This window comes from Nannobrachium achirus (assembly GCF_963921795.1).
Source record: "Nannobrachium achirus genome assembly, chromosome: 20".
Classification (NCBI taxonomy): Eukaryota; Metazoa; Chordata; class Actinopteri; order Myctophiformes; family Myctophidae; genus Nannobrachium; species Nannobrachium achirus.
Genome location: NC_137827.1, coordinates 37,062,106 through 37,082,390, shown reverse-complemented (window position 1 = coordinate 37,082,390; position 20,285 = coordinate 37,062,106). Strand labels below are relative to the sequence as shown.

Below are 20,285 nucleotides of genomic sequence, written 5' to 3'. Positions count from 1 at the left end.
AGTGGCATTATTTATATAGCATTGTATAATACAAATATGATAGAATTATGTTCTATTCACAGGGTTCTGTCAAACCGGCAGGGTTGTGCAGACACCTCATAACCTGTTGGTTAGAGAGGGATCATCTGCCACATTTGACTGCTCGCCACAGCTTAATCGAAGCACTGAAGTCATAGTCTGGTACAGGGAAGATCGTTGGCTCACACAACTCAGACTGCTGGGGTTTCTGTACAATGATAAGGCAAACCCAGAGAAGCAGTATGAAGACAAGATCAAGTTGAAAGGACATTCAAAGAGGAACAGCTCACTGTCACTCTACAACCTGACAGCAGGGGACAGCGCTGTGTACTACTGTGCAGCCAGACAGCACAGTGCAGCAGATCCTATCTCTGCCTTACAAAAACTGCCACTTTCCTAAAACCCCATAATTCTGCCATCTGCCCATTACGAGGCTTGACCTATAACAGGGGTTTTCAAAGTGGGTGACGGGGCACCCTGGGGTGCTGCGACGGCAGTCCAGGGTGCCGCGAGATCATTTGATAATATTTGGAATTTATCTGGACACTTAAAAAATATATTTAGTACCATTTTAAACTTGAAATACAAAGTTGTTTTGAGTTGTTCTAACCAAAATGGCTATTATCTCAATGTTTTCCTCGCAACATAATCACTAAAAATATGCTATAAATATTCTTCTTCGAGTCCTTTGCAATCTTAGATGTCGTTCTGCCAGTGTCTGGCGTAGGACACAGCACTTTAAATAAATATAAAGTGCTGGGAGTGAAAATTATGAATAAAATGTAGGGGTGCCTCGGATTAAAAAAATATTTATAGGGGTGCCCTGAGCCAAAAATGTTTGGGAACCCCTGACCTAGAAGATGCTTGTTAAACATGGGTGTCATACTGTATGTTTCCAGGGTCTCATCAACCCAAAGCGGCCATGTCATATATTGCAAGGAGTTGCATTGGTGTGACATGGCCTTAAAACTATTTTTTTAAAGGAGTTTTGACTAGTTTTGGTACGGTTTGGCATTTAGGGTAGAACACTAGAAGGCAGTATTGAGGACTCAGTAAGTCCACCTTATATGGAGAAACTATGTTATAAATCTGTGTGTTTTGCATTGTGCTACAGTAGTTATGCCTGGGTCAAAGTGCTGAACTGTACTAATTAAGATTTAATGTCCCAGAATAATTGTTATCCCAATTATACATTTTGTTCACTTCTTGTGTTTGTTTTGGGATGTTTCAGTATGTTTCAGTATTCTTCACCAGCGAATCCTTTTCCACTATACAGAGCAGGTGACACGTTTAACCTGAACAGACTGGTGAGGAAAGCAGGCTCTGTTGTTGGGTCCTCTCTGCAGGGGGTGGAGGAAGTAACCAGAGTGCATACAGCGAGGAAGCTAGATTCCATTTTGGAGAACTCCTCTCACCCCCTCCATCTGGAGATCACCAGTTACTGGAGTAAGAGAGGAAACGACCGCTTTGCCTACCCAGGACGGAGATGTGAGAGACTAGGAAAATCTTTTGTACCGGCCGCCCTTAAGCTGTACAACGAGACACATAACGGACGAGTGAAAAGGACTTCCTTCCTAACCTAGACTGACGGAACTATTGCTGTATTGACTTTGACCCCTAAGGACCTTCCAGGGAGAGTGCTCATGTGCGTCTTGCGGTGACACGCTCCCTAGTTTTTCGTTTTTTCGCACTGATTTTTGACTTTGCACTATTAGGTTGTGTTGGTAGTTTCTGAGTATTCTGCTTTGTTTAACAATGTCAGTGAGATACTTGTTGCACTAACTAGCATTGACTGTTGTCTCTTTTTGTAAGTCACTTTATGTATATATACTTATATATTATTCGCCCCCTCTATTGATGCACCTTTTCTTTATTGGTACTGTACTGCTCTTTTTTTTTCTTTTACTCTTATCTATCTTTTGTCTTACTTCTCTGTAACTTTGTAAATACTGTATACTGCTATGCTACAACTGGACAACTGAATTTCCCCCTTGGGATAATAAAGGTATCTATCTATCTATTCTGTCAATGTGGGGAATGTGTGAGGAACAATAAATGTGCTGTTAAGTAATAGTAATAGTAATTATTTTATGTAATAATAACAATCACCTCCAGTGCTAGTAATTTTCTCATGAGTTTTTGTCACTATCTCATAGCTAATTCAACATGCACCTAATCATAGGGATACCTGAGGTCAGACAAGCAAGCGTAATTCGACATACTGTACCAGTACAAGGCAGCAGATAAAGGTCAGAGTGCCATGGAACTTGTTGGAATGCTTCAATTCGGAAGACAAAGTGCCTGAGGAATTTGAAGCTCATTTTAACTTGGACAACTCCACACTAAATAACATCTAGGCTCATTTTCTAGCTTATATTCATCCCAAATGACTGTCCATGGTGTCTATTAGGCAGAAATGCCCCTGTTGTCCAGTTTCTCCAACAGAACCCAGCAGCTCTCATAGCACAGAGTGGAGCCCATAAGCCCATCGCTTTTACACTCTTTGTTTTGCGGTCAAAAAAATTATTTTTCTCTCCATGAACGTGTTACTAGTTGTCATTACAACCACATCCATGCCTTGTCCTACACAAGCCGCCACAGTCTCATAAATCATGTTTTGAGGTGAGCATTCGGCACAACTGCCAATCAAAGTGACTGTACTGGCCAATCACATGGCATCTTTTCCGGGACATGGCAAAACACATAACAGCATAACATTAGCAGAGTGTGGCACCTTGTGTGCAGGGCCGCTGCAACCCATTTTGGTGCCCGACACACAACAGGCACATACCACATAGGCATTGATGCCTGACGGCGTCGCCGGTTCGATTCCTGATCGGGACGACCTTTGCTGTACTGTATGTCACTCAGTCTACTGTCCTATCCAATAAAGGCATAAAATCCCCCCAAAAGAATAATAAAAGAACAAAAGATACAGAGTTATTACAAGGACATAACATTGAACCATTATCAACTACACCTAACATCCACAGAAACCCATACAATTAACATACTGACATAGTGGATAGATAACTAAATGCCACAAGGTGCAGGCTGGGGAGGTGGAGGGAGTTTGATCACTGAACAGCAGCAGAAGAGGTGTAGTATGAAGAGTGAGCAGTGTTCTGGCTGCTAAAGCCTCTATCAGAGTCCAGGGTGAAGAGCTATTCACTTCACCGCGGTGTAGTTTTCTAGCTATCACCTAAAAATACATACAAAGCCTAGGTGATAGCTAGGAAACTACAACGAGGTGAAGTAAATAGCTCTTCACCCTGGACTCTGTTAGAGCCTTAAGGCTGCCTAGATTGAACCATTAGGATTGAGGGTGTATGCGTTAGTGTTGACTTGTTAGCGAATTAGATCAGAGGGTGACTGGGCGTGGGGAACAGCTTGACTGCCGTGTCTGCCTATCCAGATGCTTGATTTCAGCACTAAACGCAACTGTAACACATTGATGACACTTTAAAGACCTCTCTTAACTGTCCTTGGAGGTGTTAGTCTCATCATGTACAAACTTGGATTTCTACTCCTCTTGCTTACACGTAGGTTTTATTCAATTTCATCAGAAAAAAGTTTTTCTTCTGACAAATACTAAATAATGCATTAATCAAACCAAATCTCTTCCCAGGTCAAGCAGAGAATATAGGATATATAGACCTATTTCAACAGTCTTCATCTCAGATAGTCACAGAAGGGACGGAGAATCTTAAGATAAATTGCAGCCATGATGACAAGAGCCAATCAGTTATGCTCTGGTACCAATACAAACAGATAAGTAACACCATGAATCTCATCGGTTATGGGTATGTTTCAACTACCCCCAACTACGAGGGCCAGTTTGAAAAACTATTCCAAATCACAAGAGAAGACCCAGTGCGAGGAGCGAAAGGAGCTCTGAGTATCCGCCAAGCGAATTCATCAGACTCGGCTGTGTATTTCTGTGCTGCAAGTACACAGTGATGTGGTTTGATGAGGCTGCCTGACAAAAAAACATCACTCCTGTTTAGTGGTTTGCACAGGAAAGCTAAGCTAATAACATTTGCTGTTCGCTCCACCCTATTTTGTTGTTGCTGTGAAGTTGTACAGAAGTATAATTGTGTTATAATTGTGCTCTGATCTAAACAGTCAGCAGCATCTTTAAAGTGATTATACAAGTCAAGGTACTGAAAAAGCATCATCCTATAGCAAGCAACAAACATTTTCTGATGATGATGCAAAATGGGAAGCGCTTGAGATGCCTCACAGTCCAGGGCTCAAGGTTTGGAGAGTTTTTTCCCTGCAGCCGTCAGAGGGTGTGTTGCGTTGTTCCAACACGCGTTATAGTTTGGGAAAGTTAGCCTATTGCTAGACCAATCTGGGAACTAAATCTAAATCACTATTTTTCTTCACAAATGTATTCATAAAGGTGTTTACTATCACCTCTGAACTTTGTCAAACCCAACTCCCTTGATATACTTTGTGGGAGCCAATCAAAGTTGGGGGTATCGGGATACCCAGGGCCTTGGATTAAAGGGGGAAAAATAAAGAATTGCCAATATGAACATATGAGGTGTGTAATTAGGGTATTGCTGGGCTGCTGAATCCATTCCAACCATTAGTTATCAGTAAAAATTACTCCTTGGCCAAAAAAAAAGGCCTAATTGGCTAAGGCTTAGCCAATCATGTCATTCGAGTTCACCTGTGTCCTGTTAGTCCCTATGTTTTAAACCCTGTGTTTGAATGTTCCTTGTCAGATTGTATCATGTTATCCTGTATGTCATGATGTGCGCTTACCCACCTGATCTTGAATAGTTTTCATAAATTCAAACCCTACTCCAACCTTTTTTTTTATTGCCAATATTATACGTCTCATGGACACATAAAAGTAGGTGTGGCCTATTTTATGGCCAAGGTGTCATTTTAACTGAAAACTAATGGTTGGAATGGATTTAGCAGCCCAAAAATACCCAAATTACACACCTCATACGTTAATATTGGCCATTTTCTATTTTTCACCCTTTAATCCCAGGCCCTCGGAGTCGGGATACCCAATAACTTTGATTGGCTCCCACAAAGTATGTCAAGGGAGTTGGGTTTGACAAAGTTCAGAGGTGATAGTAGACACCTTTATGAACACATTTGTGAAGAAAGCTAGTGATTTAGATTTAGTTCCCAGATTGGTCTAGCAATAGGCTAACTTCCCTTACTACAGGGAGAGACACTGGTGTGAAGGCAGAGTGAGGCCCCGAGGACCACACCTCCTCCTAGGCCACGTCATTGATGGGAGGTAACTACAGTACCTGCGGGTCCGAGTCAATATGCAGACGACCTAAACGTAACCTTAACAATAACCTCAATAAAACTAACGCTGATGAATGCTAACCTGGTGAAATGCTAACCTGCCGGTTCTGGTGAGTATAGCTAACCTGCCGACGCTGGTGTGTAGCTAACCTGCCGACGGTCATCCTACTCGGGCCGAGGCACCCGCTGGCCTACTGGTCCAGGCGCATACCAGATAGGCATTGCCACATAGGCATTGATGCCTGACGGCGTCGCCAGTTTGATTCCCGATCCGGACGACCTTTGCCGTATGTCACTCCCCGTCTCTCCCCCCATTTCCTATCAGTCTACTGTCCTATCCAATAAAGGCATAAAAGCCCCAAAAACTAATACAAATAAATAACAACTCTTACATGCCCTGAAAAGGAAGAAGAAATGGTTATTGATAATACTCACCTGCTATGAAAAGGAAGAGGAAACATAACAGCATAACATTAGCAGAGCACCTTGTGGTCAGGGCCGCTGCAACCCATTTTGGTGCCCGACACACAACTGGCTGTCGGTGCCCCCCGTGGCGGCACTGCTTGTGTGGGACTACGATGACATGGATGTGTGTGTAATGACAACTAAGAAACAGATTGTTTCTCTACTACTGTATCTCATTATCTCCAACATGACCATATAATGCAAAGTTACTTCTGCGCTGTGGTCTACATACTGTACGCCTTCATCAAACCACCACTACAGGACTCTCTGATAGGCTAGACAGGGGATATGACTATATGAGGCATTTGTTTGTTGATGAACAGTATATGATTATTTTAGTACATTTAATACATTAAAGTCACCAGTAGGTGTCAGCAACAGTGTCAAGCATTGAAACAACACATGACTGACACAATGTTTTCTGTCCTAGGTGAAGACTACAGTACACATTCCCTTCCTATACTGTATATTGTTGTGGAGTCAAATGTGCAATATTTGTATTTGAAATATAGTGGAGTGAAAGTCATAAGTATCCCCAAATACTCAAGTAAAATACAGATACTCAAAAACTAGTTGTACAGTAAAGTAAAGTACTCAAGTACATGTACTCTGCTACTGTCCACCACTGCCTCCAACCCTGCCACCCTACCACCTAGCACCACAACATGACTCTTTCCATGTAGACAGGACAGTGTTTATAACAGATTTACATGATATGCTGTTAACCATGTGCTCTTTAATGCATTGGGTGATCATTTGTGTGTGTGTGTGTGTGTGTGTGTGTGTGTGTGTGTGTGTGTGTGTGTGTGTGTGTGTGTGTGTGTGTGTGTGTGTGTGTGCGTGTGCGTGTGTGTGTGTGTGTGTGTGTGTGTCAGATCACTCCAAGCAGTGATTTTAAATGTTCCACACCACCATACACACGTAAGTAGTACATTTGGAGCCCCCACCTCTCATACACAATAAAGTTTTTTCTGACAGGTGAACTCATGTTATCAGATAGCCAGGAAAGAGGGGAGTCAGGTTGAGAACAACTGCACTCTCTCCGATCACAAACCCCTTGGGGCGCCCGCTAGCCTACTGGTCCAGGCACATACCACATAGGCACTGATGCCTGATGGCGTTGCCGGTTCGAAAAAACAAAAGATACAGAGTTATTACATGGACATAACATTGAACCATTATCAACTACACCTAACATCCACAGAAACCCATACAATTAACATACTGACATAGTGGATAGATAACTAAATGCCACAAGGTGCAGGCTGGGGAGGTGGAGGGAGTTTGATCACTGAACAGCAGCAGAAGAGGTGTAGTATGAAGAGTGAGCAGTGTTCTGGCTGCTAACTGTGTTAAGACTGCCTAGATTGAACCATTTAGGATTGAGGGTGTATGCGTTAGTGTTGACTTGTTAGCTAATTAGATCAGAGGGTGACGGTGACTGGGCGTGGGGAACAGCTTGACTGCCGTGTCTGCCTAACCCGATGCTTGATTTCAGCACTAAACGCAACTGTAACACATTGGTGATACTTTAAAGACCTCTGTCCTTGGAGGTGTTAGTCTCATCATGTACAAACTTGGATTTCTACTCATCTTGCTTACACGTAGGTTTTATTAAATTTCATCAGAAGTTTTAACACTGTATGGAGGGGGGTGGGTGGGGGGCTGGGTGCATTTTGATTATCTGTGACCTGCAATAATTAGGGCTGCTCTATAGAAGTGAATCTATTAAAGTTTTTCTTCTGACAAATACGTATAGTCATATAATGCATTAATCAACCAAACCAAATCTCTTCCCAGGTCAAGCAGTGAATGCCATATTTCAACAGTCTTCATCTCAGATAGTCACACAAGGGACCGAGAATCTTACGATAAATTGCAGCCATGATGACAACAGCCGTTCAGTTATGCTCTGGTACCAACACAAACAGAGAAGTAACACCATGATTCTCATCGGTTATGGGTATGTTTCAACTCCCCCCAACTACGAGGGCCAGTTTGAAAAACTATTCGAAATCACAAGAGAAGACACAGTGAAAGGAGCTCTGAGTATCCGCCGAGCGAATTCATCAGACTCGGCTGTGTATTTCTGTGCTGCAAGTGCACAGTGATGTGGTTTGATGAGGCTGCCTGACAAAAAACCATGGCTCCTGTTAGTGGTTTGCACAGGAAAGCTAAGCTAATATCATTTGCTGTTCGCTCCACCCTATTTTGTTGTTGCTGTGAAGTTGTACAGAAGTATAATTGTGCTTTGATCTAAACACTCAGCAGCATCTTTAGTGATTATACAAGTCAAAGTACTGAAAAAGCACCATCCTATAGCAAGCAACAAACATTTTCTGATGATGATGCAAAATGGGAAGCGCTTGAGATGCCTCACAGTCCAGGGCTCAAGGTTTAGAGAGTTTTTTACCTGCAGCCGTCAGAGGGTGTGTTGCGTTGTTCCAACACGCATTACTCCAACATAGTTTTTGTCCGACTCTCCCCATTACTAACCCTATCTCTAACCGCTCGCGTAGCCAGAGCTCTAAATGAGGACATGCTTTTAAAACTAAAACAGAAATGAACAAGAAAAAGTGCTTCACCATAATCGGACGCTGCCTTCATGATTTGTGCCTTTTTGTTTTGTTTTCACATTAAAGCCTGTACACATTATTCAGCATGTCCCATTTCACACATTCTTTTGAAATTTGATCTGCAAGCTCAGAACTCATTCTGAGCTTGTAGATCTGCTATTTTCTAATTGTACCTGGTTACCTTCTGCCACTACTATAGGTGCTAACAGACAGGCAGACGCCACGGAAAGAAGGTATTGTCTCCAAATAACTGGTGAGTGGTGACCCCAGTGCATCCTGGAATATCTCCCTGCCATGTCTGGAGAGAGAGAGAGAGAGAGAGAGAGAGAGAGAGAGAGAGAGAGAGAGAGAGCGAGCGAGCGAGTGAGAGAGGGAGAGAGATTTCATGTAAAACTCAGCTACAGTGTGTGTGTATTTGTGTTCTGTTTACTTTGCCCTACATACTTCTATTCATACTAGTAGAGAGGCATGAAGCGTGGGCCGGGGCCCAATGGATTGTACTTCACTTATGTATGGAACCTGTAGATTGTCAATTAAAACTGTTTGTGGAGGCCATATATCAAAGGTGTGCCAGGTAAGCACATCACAAGGGAGAGACACTGGTGTGAAGGTAGAGTGAGGCCCCGAGGACCACACCTCCTCCTAGGCCACGTCATTGATGGAAGGTAACTACAGTACCTGCGGGTCCAAGTCAATATGCCGACGACCTAAACGTAACCTTAACCCTAACCTCAATAAAACTAACGCTGGTGAATGCTAACCTAGTGAAATGCTAACCTGCTGACTGGTGAGTATAGCTACCTGCCGACGCTGGTGAGTAGCTAACCTGCCGACGGTCATCCTACTCGGGCCGGGGCACCCGCTGGTCTACTGGTCCAGGCGCATACCAGATAGGCATACATAGGCATTGATGCCTGACAGCGTCGCCAGTTTGATTCCCGATCCGGACGACCTTTGCCGTATGTCACTCCCCGTCTCTCCCCCCATTTCCTATCAGTCTACTGTCCTATCCAATAAAGGCATAAAAGCCCAAAAAACGAATACAAATAAATAACCCCACTTACCTGCCCTGAAAAGGAAGAAGAAATGGTTATTGATAATACTCACCTGCCCTGAAATGGAAGAGGAAATTATTATTATTAATTGTTTGCATTTAAATACCTACCTGAGTTTATTATTTGCTTCCCCCTCCCGCACTCTGTATTTCCCCAAATAAATACACCCCTTTTCTTGCACCTGCAATTGTGCTGTGTGTTGGTTTGGTTCAGTTCCCCACAAAGGATGCAAACTGCAATAAGCTTGTAAAATTCCTTGGAAACCTATTTGTAAATTGGAGAGGTTATTAGACACACCTTTCTCTCTGTGTGTGTGTGTGTGTGTGTGTGTGTGTGTGTGTGTGTGTGTGTGTGTGTGTGTGTGTGTGTGTGTGTGTGTGTGTGTGTGTGTGTGTGTGCGTGCGCGCGCGCGCGCGTGTGTGTGTGTGCGTGCGCGCGTGTGTGTGCGTGCGCGCGTGTGTGTGGGTCTACCTACAGGTGAGGGGCATGATGATTGATCAAAGGGAGGGAGAGATTGAGGAGTCATCGATGCCTGAGAGTGGAGGAAAGAGAGACATGTCCAAATTCGAAAGAGAGAACATGTTTTACTGAAAGAGTTGTTACAAAATTGTTGACAAAGCAATTAATAGGGTATATGATGCATGGGACTGGACTGGTTGATGAATGTGTGCATTTGTTAGCATGCTAGGTGGCTAAGCTAGCTAGCTGGACAAGCATAGGTGCAGCCTCAGGAGTAAGCTGCTTCCTGTTTTTCCCCTTAACATGGGAGTGAATGGGAGTTCTGCTGCTTGCCACTGACTGCCTGCCATTACCCACTCTCTGCACATCTAAAGATCACCTCACCTGGGCAGGTAGTGGACCACCTGCATGTGAACCACACACAGAGCCCTCACACCACCACCACCACCACCACCACCACCATTCTCCTGGACTGTAAGTCTTTCCTCTCTTTTTAGCGAAGATGTTATTTTTGGACATTATTTTGATTATAGGCCTGGCTGCAAGGGGGGTTTAGAGTAGCCTGTACTTAAAAAAAATCAAACCTCGGTTCGAAGTGAAGCGGTGAATCTTAGTATAGAATTGTCTGGAGAGCCGGTATGACAGCCGGTATAATAGGTTTTATAATTATTTCAGTTTCTGTTATCTTTGTGGCCTACTAAATTTTTGAGCGGTGGTCACAACCCTCCTATACGTGGCCGTGTGTGTGGGTATGTCTGTCTCCGTCCGTCCGTCCGTCCGTGTCTGTCTGTCTGTATGTAGCCTACAGTACCTTTTATGACCACACATGTTAAGGGAGGGGCGCTGTTTTCAGGCCAGGCCAGGCCAGGCACACACACACACACACACATGCACACACACACACACACACACACACACACACACACAGGGGGGGAGGGGGGTGGGGGGGGGGGGGGGGTAAGAGGGTGCTGTTGAGACTAGCCTGGGGGGGCGGCGACAGAATTCATAGATCTAGAACACATAGAATTCATAGATATAGAACACAGAATATGTACAGTACAGTACAGTTAGGTACAGTAGAGTACAGTAAACCACCGCTCAGTTCACACGGGTGTGATTTTTCAACTTCTGCTAGATTTTCAATGTATTTACTCTTGTCTGCCTTAATGCTCCTTTTTACCATTCTGAACTGAAATGACCATATATGGACATGGGACACACATTTTGCTTTTTGAAAAAGCCTATTCATTCTGGACTGATATTTTGCACGTACGGGACAGGAAAAACCTGTTCATTCTGGCCTGGAGTGACCATATATGGACATGAGGTGACATACATTGTGTTTTTGAAAAACCCTGTTCATTCTGGACTGAGATCACCATATATGGTAATTAAACGGACATTCTGTTTTTGAAAAAGCCTGTTCATTCTGGACTAAAATGACCATATATGGGCATCATACACACAAAGCCACTCATAGGAAGCGGGTTTCACCGCTTCAAAAAATGCCTGCTTAGACATGATGTTTTTAATTCCTTTTTGTATTTATTATGTGCATGGCCATTGTGGAAAAAAGTCTTATACCAAGGGGAAAATTATTTCAGATGTACACTGACCTCTGCAGGGTACCTTTAGGATACACATCTATTGCAGTTAAACAATCAAAACAAAACAAAAATAAACAGTGTGTATTATGTCTTGAATTAAGGATGATGAATGTTTTAAAAGCAAGTTAGTTACATCATCATAATTGTTACTTAATGGAATGTTTCATCCCAAGTTTATTTTGGCATTTTCACCACCCTCTGTTCGACAGCAACTTAGCAGACAGAGTGACATACCTGTACTATGCACAGGCAGAAAGACTCATTCAAATCATTTTGCATCGGTGGCTCGATCAACTAACTAGAGAGATGCAATTGGAAATTGCAAGTGTGGTTGCCATGACGTGAGTCACACTTGCAAATTAATTCTCTTACCATTTGAATTTTCCCCATTCAAGTCAATGGGGAAAATTAATTCACTACTAAATGAATGGCCATATATGGAGATCTCTGTATCAGTCCTTGTCTCTTTTATCATACTAGAAGCGTCTAGTCGGCGACCTGGCCAACTCGGAACAATGTAAATAGGGAATGAATGCCCCGCCCTTTAATGCAAACCCCATTATACCTGTTTTCATAGGACCCGTTTTGACCATCTGTCTGCCTGTGTCCATTTATGCCCATATATGGAGATATCTGTATCTGTCTGTCTGTCTGTCGGCGTCCATTTTATGTCCATATATGGAGATCACTGCAGTTATAGTTCTGGGTCCATTTTATGCCCATATATGGAGATATCTGTCTATCTGCGTCCATTTTATGCCCATATATGGAGTATCTGTCTGTGCCTCCAACTGTGTTGCAGACACAGTGCCGGTTCCCCCTTTAATGCAAACCTCATTATACCTGTTGTCATAGGACCCGTTTTGAACATCTGTTTGCCTGTGTCCATTTATGCCCATATATGGAGATATATATGGGGGCAATATATGGAGAACGCGCGTGCCCGTGGGACGAACGGTTCTCGAGATACGCGGATTACATACATACATACACAATCACAGAGATTTTTTGTTGACTCATGTGGCGTACGTGATATCAGAGCCTTTTATGAAGTGATGTCACAATGAGTCAGAGCTTTCGCCGATTTCCTCCGGAACAGCCTGATGTCAACAATCAACCCCGCATAAGGAGATTCCGAACGTTTCGCGCCGGTTCGGGAAAACCGCGCGTCGGGTCGGGTCGAGACCCGGCACTGCACTCCGCGCCGCGGCGGGGAACGCGCGTGCCGAATCTGAAGCCGGTGGGACGAACGGTTCTCGAGATACGCGGGTTACATACACGCAGACAGACACGCAGAGATTTGTCGCATTTATAGACAGATATGGATATCCCTGATGTCATCCATTTTAGGCCCATATCCTGGAATGCCCATATATGGATACTGTGTAAGTCTCATGTGGTCTATGATGTCAGTCATCTCCATATTTGGGAAAAGTTACAATTTTAATTAAAGTCAATGGAGAAAATGTATTCACAAATACATTTATATAAATTAAACTATAATTTATAACGCATCTCTGAGCAAAATGCACCCCCATGTGTCCCGATGAAGCCGGTCGATATGACATATCCACAACTTTCCAACATCCCATCGTGCATTGCGCAGAAGTTGTACGGAGCTTCCGGCGCCGCAGCCGAGTGTGATCTACAAGCTCACAACGGTTGCATCTGCGACACGACGTGAGCTTGTATGTCTGCTGTTAACCGGAAGTGTGATGCAAAAAATTCTCCTGTAAATTCCTGCGGAAAGAGGTGGATAGTGCGTGCCACCAAAACTGTGGGAGGAGCAGTGTGGCAAAATAAACTTTATCTAGAAAGATGGAAGGATTAAAGTCGAACAAGTACTATTAGTCTGGTTGCCCTGCACGGCAACCAGACTAATAAAGGCAATATATTGCAGTATGAATTTCACTGCTTTGAGTCAAGAAAACAGAAATAGAAAAACATCTAATGTAATTTTAAAATACATTCCAATAGCACCAATCAGTTTGGGGGAAAAATAAACTTTCAACAACACATTTGATAAAGAAAGGTGGATATCTTTTACACTTCCCAAACAATTCCTCTGGCGGACAGAGCAAATATGCACTCTCTCAATATGTTTGCAGTAAACATTGGGACTTATACATCATTAGGCTGTCTCAGCTGCAGCTCAGGGTGTCATGATGTCATAAGACAAATGGAATCTGGGAGGGATGTGAAGTAACATGTGACCAACAGAGATGTCATTTCCACCTTGCACCGACAAGGAAACACAAAAACAAAAAAGCTTACCTTTCTTCCCGTCCTCACTCTCACTGCTTTTCTTAGAGCTCACAGAAATAGCAGCAGTCAGCATGGAAGCAGTTCTAACTCTTTCAGCATCCCCCCTTGCCATGCACCTGCTCTCAGGGGCAGATAGAGAGAGATGGGGGGTGAGATAGGGAGAACCAACGTGGGGGTTGGCAAGAAGAGAGAATGAGAAAGAATAAAGGTTTTTGTGTAATACTTTTTCACCGTGGGGACAGGGGGCCACGGTGATACATTCCTATAGAGCTGCCGTACAAAAACCTCCTCCCATTCACTTCTATTGTGGTGAGCACTGAACAGTACCTGGTACCCTTGTTACAGGGGATAACATCAATATTCAACACCATGAGGGACTCCAATGTATTATTGTAGATGTGAAATTGATTTTAACAAGGACAGCAGAATGGAATAAAATAGAAATTGTCCAATTCATACATGCTCCATCTGGCTGTTTGACTCACCACTGTTTCTCAAAAACACAAATGCTGAGATAATTATAGATTATCGAATGGAATTGCAAACCGCCAATGGATAACAAGGAGCGTGTTGTCCAATTAAAGATTATGGAACGTTTTGACTTTTCTGTAGAGGTTGCAATCAGTGTGACACTGGCGAGGCCTACTTTGGAAATGGAACTAAACTCACTGTTTTAGGTAAGTCAGAACTCTTACACTTTTACTGCACTGCAATAAATATGATGGTAAAAATGTGTGTTAAAAGGAGGGGTAAATGTGGGTTTATGTAAAACAAAAAACATTAAATATTGAACTGAACTGAGAACACTGACCTACTGTACACTACTAAACCTGCATACATTGGCAATGGAACAAAACTGACAGTTTTAGCCGGAGAATATATTGTTTTTGTTGCTGGAGAATATAGGCTATTGTTTTTGTTGTCATTTCATATTTCCTTAGCATCACAGTGTAGAAAGAGGTATATAAACAATACTGTATTAGTGCAATTATAAAAGTTGTAGTATTAGTTCAGTCACTCAATTCTGGTGTTGAGCTTTGTTGCTGTGCCAATTATGAAGCCTATTTCGGCCAAGGCACAAAATTGACTGTTCTTGGTAAGTAAGCTATGAGATTTTCACTTTATGATTCCAGCAATAACTGAGACAAAATAGTTGTGAGGCTGACACTTTAGTTATGGAGAGATTCAATTTTGTTTTGCACCCAACTACTGTTGTAGCAAGTTAGACTCTTCGTGGTACAGTAATATGATGCAACAAACAAGAGTGCACACCTTTTGACTGCAATCTGAAATAAAGAAGAGGGCCATATTCAACAGCTTGTGGTAAATGTAAGTGCTGATTGTGTGCACTGTGCTGGTGGATTTGATGGAGCTTACTTTGGTGGAGGAACCAAGCTAACGGTCATAGGTGAGAAAATATCATAATGTTAATTAAAATATTGTCAGGCAATACTAAGAAATATGTGTCATGATCACATTAGGACATGTTCATCTCTAGATGTTCATCTCTAGTTGGCTTAGTCACTGGAGTCAAGATAACAAAGCCCTAGGCTTTGATATCTTGACTCCAGCGACGAGACAGTCATAGATTACCTAAAAGAAATTAAACAAGATCCTAACAGAACAGTAATAATATAATAATAGTGTTTAAATGGTTGACTTATATCAGGTTTGACTTGATTCCATTGAGAGTGGAAGGCGTGCATTGGTTTGGAAGACTTCTAAATAAAGTGCTATAATTTACAAGTGTTGGGTTAGAGAGAGAGGCAGTAAAGGGGTTTTTGTTCAGCTCTTAACACTCTGTGTTCATTCTCGGATGCATACTTTGGAGATGGAACTAAACTCACTGTTTTAGGTAAGATAATGTATCCTCTATAAATAAGACTTAAATAATTAACTCTCTGGCATAAAACGTAAGATACTGTACTAGTGGTCTAACATGCTTTTTATTTATTTCATGTATCAATAGTTTTGATTCTTGATGTTCTGTTGTCATTGTGAATAGTCACACTTTTTGTTTTGTCTTGTGAAAAGTTTACAAGAAGCATAAGCTATGTTCTTCAGCAGTAGAGCTGTGGTAATATGAAATTTGGCACAATGCCCAGATGATCACTCTCATAGCATAAGTTCTTATCAGTGCAGTAAGGCTCTGTGAGCTCCCAGTCTGAGGCTTACTTTGGAAATGGAACTAAACTTACGGTCTTAGGTAAGGTAACAAATCAATAATAAATGTAATGGTTTGCAATGCTACACATTAGTTTGTAATATACAGTAGCTAAACGTATTTGATTTGATAAATAACTATAAAGAAATTGTTTTGTTAACTTCAATGCCTATTAACTAGTATAGATGAATAGATTAATACCTTAGTTCAGTCAAAAGATTATTAAACAAAATAACAAATAAAAAAGGTGATGTGTGAGTTAAAACGACAAGGTTTAAAATGATAATAATAATCATCATCTGTGGGGGAAAAAAGAGAACGTCAGGTTTTTCTGTAGCCTTGTGTCAGTGTGAACAACTACGATCCTGCTTACTTTGGCAATGGCACTAAACTAACTGTTCTTGGTAAGAAATCAACTTAAACATAAATTCTGAAAATGTACATAACATTCTTGCCTTGAGATTTCTCTAAACATTAAATATTTTGATGTTGGATAGATTATATAAATAGAAAGTAGCTTAAGTGGTGGTCCTTTTGTCCTATCCTAACAAAGTGTAACGTAGCATTTGGAAATGTGAACCCATCTGCTTAGTTAAGAGAGCAAGAAAACACTATAGTATTGCTTTGTTAAAGTTAGCAAGTAAATGTCAGGTACTTTAGTTATACAGTATGCTTCTTCCTTTGATCCAATTAATAACAATTAACTAAACAGATAATTATAACAACAATGAAATCCATTATAGTAGCAGACAGATGTTTTTATAATTAGATGTTATGTTTTGAAACGTAACAGTTTGAGGAGATTTATGGTTCAATGTAGAATTCAACATAAACCTTATACTTAACCATTACTTTATGTATTTGTACTGTAGTGTATAGGGTGGAGCACTGTATACTTAACACCTTCACAATGCAGCTTTAATTATGTTACTTTTTTTCTCCTGTCCAATTCCAGATCCTAGTGTCAATATCACAACACCTAATGTCACAATCCTTCCACCTTCTCCAAACGAGTGTACTGACAAGAAGAAGAAGAAGACCCTTGTATGTGTGGCCACTGGTTTCTACCCAGACCATGTCACTGTGTCCTGGGAGGTTGACGGGGTCACTGTCACTGCAGGAGTGGTGACTGATAATGCAGCCTTGCAGGATGAAGGCACCAAACTGTACACCATCACCAGCCGATTGAAGGTCCAGGCTAAGGATAAGGATAAGAAATTTGACTGCATTGTTGGCTTCTACAATGGGGTGAATACCACCAATTACAATGCCTACATTAACGGAGTACCAGGTAAGTTAAATACATAGTGGAAAATACCAAAACATTTCATTTTTGTTATGTAAAAAAGGCAAGCACCCATCTAAACTAAACTAATCTTCTCTTGTAATTTCTGTGTTTCTGTCATGTGAAGGTACAGGCACCACAAACGGTAAGAATACTATTGTCATTGTTATGGTGCATCATTCTTGCAGAGACAATATGTGTGTTAAATAAATACTCACTAAAATGCACTTCAGATAGAAAGCATAGATAGAAAGACTACCATCAATCGCATTGACACAAATGAAAGAGTACCAGATATAGTAAAATAGATTGCGGTAACACAACATTGTATTTTTAATGTAAAAAGGCAAAGCGCTCACTTAAACTAATCTTATCCTGTAATCCTTTCTGTGTTTCTGTCATGTGAAGGCAAAGTTAAAGGCACCACAAAAGGTAAGAATAATATATGTCAGAGTTACTGTATGGGGCATCATTCTTGCAGAGACGATATGCATGTTAAAATACTCATGGCACACTAAAATGTACTTCAAATAGAAACAATCCACCAAAGGCATTTTCAGTGTTTTGTTCTGATGAATAGAAGTCAAAACAGTCTGACTATTTGGACACAAATAACTCATGGATGTTTTAATTTTCTACAGAAGAGTATTTGAAGATCACACAGACTGCCAAGATGTCCTACATCTTCTTCCTCGCCAAGAGCAGCTTCTATGGACTCTTCCTTATGGCTTTACTATGGAGGATTCAGGTGCGTTCAATTTATGATCCCTGGTTATGAACCATGTTCCTTGTACAGTACATGCCAATCTTTACTGCATTTACTCACTGTTATTGTGTGACTCTGCATCAATGTCACATACAGTAGAAACTGCTCTACACTAACTTATGCTTAAAGTCATAGTAGGTAACGTTTCTCTTGTGTTACATACTGTAACAAAACAATATATAATGGTTTGTATTGTAAAAACAGGGGGAAATTACATACTATTTCTTTAAATACGTTTATTTTGATTAACAGTAATCAAAATCACTTAACAATAAGTTAAGCAGAATGAACTAAATCATGGAAATAATCGTTTTATTTTGTTGTAATAAACAGATTTTTTTTGTGACTGAACAATCTTTTCTGTCTTTCACAGAGTCAATCTAAGAAGCAGGACAACTGAATTCTGAGCCAACCCTAGCCACCACCATGGCAACCGAGTTCATGGGGTCTCATCTGCTTTGATTCAGTAAATAAAATGTAATACATATATTTTTATTTCTAGTGGCTTGACTTTGTAGATATTTCCTATGTGACAGGATGCAAGAAGTCATTTTGCACACCTACAGGTCAGGTGCATCGGAAACAGTGAACTTGACGAATAGAGAAATGGAGTCCCGCACACTGTCTTCACTTACAAATAATTGTACTTATTTGGCAACGTTCAGACCTTCATCAGGCATCAGGTCTGGACGACTGAAACGTTGCCAAATAAAATAATTTGTAAGTGAAGACAGTGTGCGGGACTCCATTCCTTTATGTGAAAGGATAAAAATAAAACTGATTGTTGTCCAATTCTGTATTTACAAGATGATTTTCTTTTTTTTTAAATTTGATTTAGGCTTTTCTGCCTTTTTATTGATAGTTTTGTAAGTGAAGATAGACAGGAAAGAGGGAGAGAGACGGGGAGAGAACACGCAGCAAAGGCCATCGGGAACGGGACTCAAACTTGCAACGCTCCGTCGGGCTACGCCAGAGCCAAGGTGCCAAGGGTGCCAAGATGCCAAGTTCCTCTTGTATGGCCCGGATCGCCAGGACAGCGGTCCAGACCATACAAGAAGAACTATTTGATACTTTTCTCATCTTTTCTCATTTTCTCATCTCTCATACTATTAAGTAAAAGCATGTGAATAGGCCTACATTATGCTAATTTTCCTTAAAATGATAATATCTTTTTGTGTGCAGTTATTAATATTATCATGGCTCAAAAGTATATTAAAGTTTTTTCAGAAAATCAAGTGATTTATTCTTTTTGATCTGAGATATGTTACCGTCTTGTCAGAGATCAGTATATGATCCTACAGTATATGCTTCTCGGTTTGTGTATTTAATTTGTGTGGTAAGCCTTGTGACGCAAGGTTATTTAATATGTGATAAATCATTCCTCAAGCTAATAATCAATAGTCAATGAGATCATCAAATTGAATTTGACCAACTAAAGGCAACAGGTTACAACAAATAAATAACCCCTTTATTCCCATGGGGTCTATGTATGTCAAATGTTATTATAAAATCCAAAACAACTCATGTCAACTAGTGCTCTCCTGTCCTTAACTCTCACGGCTCATTTGTTCTCATCAAAGGTATTAAATGTTAATTTCATATTATGAATTAAAAGTAAATTACACTTTGTCTCATGGGACCTGTACAGGTATGTGACTAGTATGGATGATGGGATATAAAGTTCACAATAGTTTATGCTAGGTCTCCATTATCATCCCTATAGCACAAAGTTAGTGTAGCAGGGTGGCATATTTTTAGCAGCCTGCCTAAAAGTCAAATGAATTGAACTATTGCTGAATTAAACTATTTCCTACCCACCCATGAGGCAAAGTTTCCAGAAGCGTTATACGATCAGAGATGGATCTATATAAGGTGACTGATCTCAGTCAGTCTGTCAAAAAGGGTTCCCTCATCTCCCCACTAGGCTATAGCTGAGGAGAGTGATGTATTTTTAGCAGCATGCCTGTTAGTGACATTTGTGAGAATTCAAGTTTCCATAAGCTTTATAAGATATGAGATCAGTTGATATTCTTAATGAGGTTTTTCTTGTCTGTATTTTTCCACTGATGAAAACTAGAAAACTACTTATAAAAAGTTTGCATTATTATTATAAGGATCTCGATTAAGTGTGCAACTACAGAATTGCACAATTATGAATCATCTTTGTAAAATAATGCACTCATGATTAAAAGAAGGAACAAGCCTTTATTTATTCACATTTCTTTTTGCCCCGATTGAAGACCGTTTCGGTCGAAACATGTCAGCAATTGAAATTTTTAAATAAATAAAGGCTTGTTCCTCCTTTTAATCCTGAGTGCCAGGATCGTCTCTATTTTTCTTATGCC

At 41.0% G+C, this 20,285-nt stretch overlaps 1 protein-coding gene across 1 annotated transcript; it reads left to right on the top strand.

The window, feature by feature from the left end:
• Positions 1-3,801: 3,801 nt before the first annotated feature.
• Positions 3,802-18,517, top strand: LOC308306124 (T cell receptor beta constant 2; the record flags this gene model as incomplete). The annotated part of the gene is made up of 9 exons (XM_080751023.1): positions 3,802-3,967; positions 4,144-4,178; positions 10,246-10,327; positions 14,786-14,825; positions 16,852-17,180; positions 17,302-17,319; positions 17,583-17,606; positions 17,816-17,922; positions 18,314-18,517. The coding sequence occupies 9 exons, from the start codon at positions 3,802-3,804 to the stop codon at positions 18,338-18,340; spliced, it is 828 nt and encodes a 275-aa protein (XP_080607149.1). The 3' UTR covers positions 18,341-18,517.
• Positions 18,518-20,285: the final 1,768 nt, after the last annotated feature.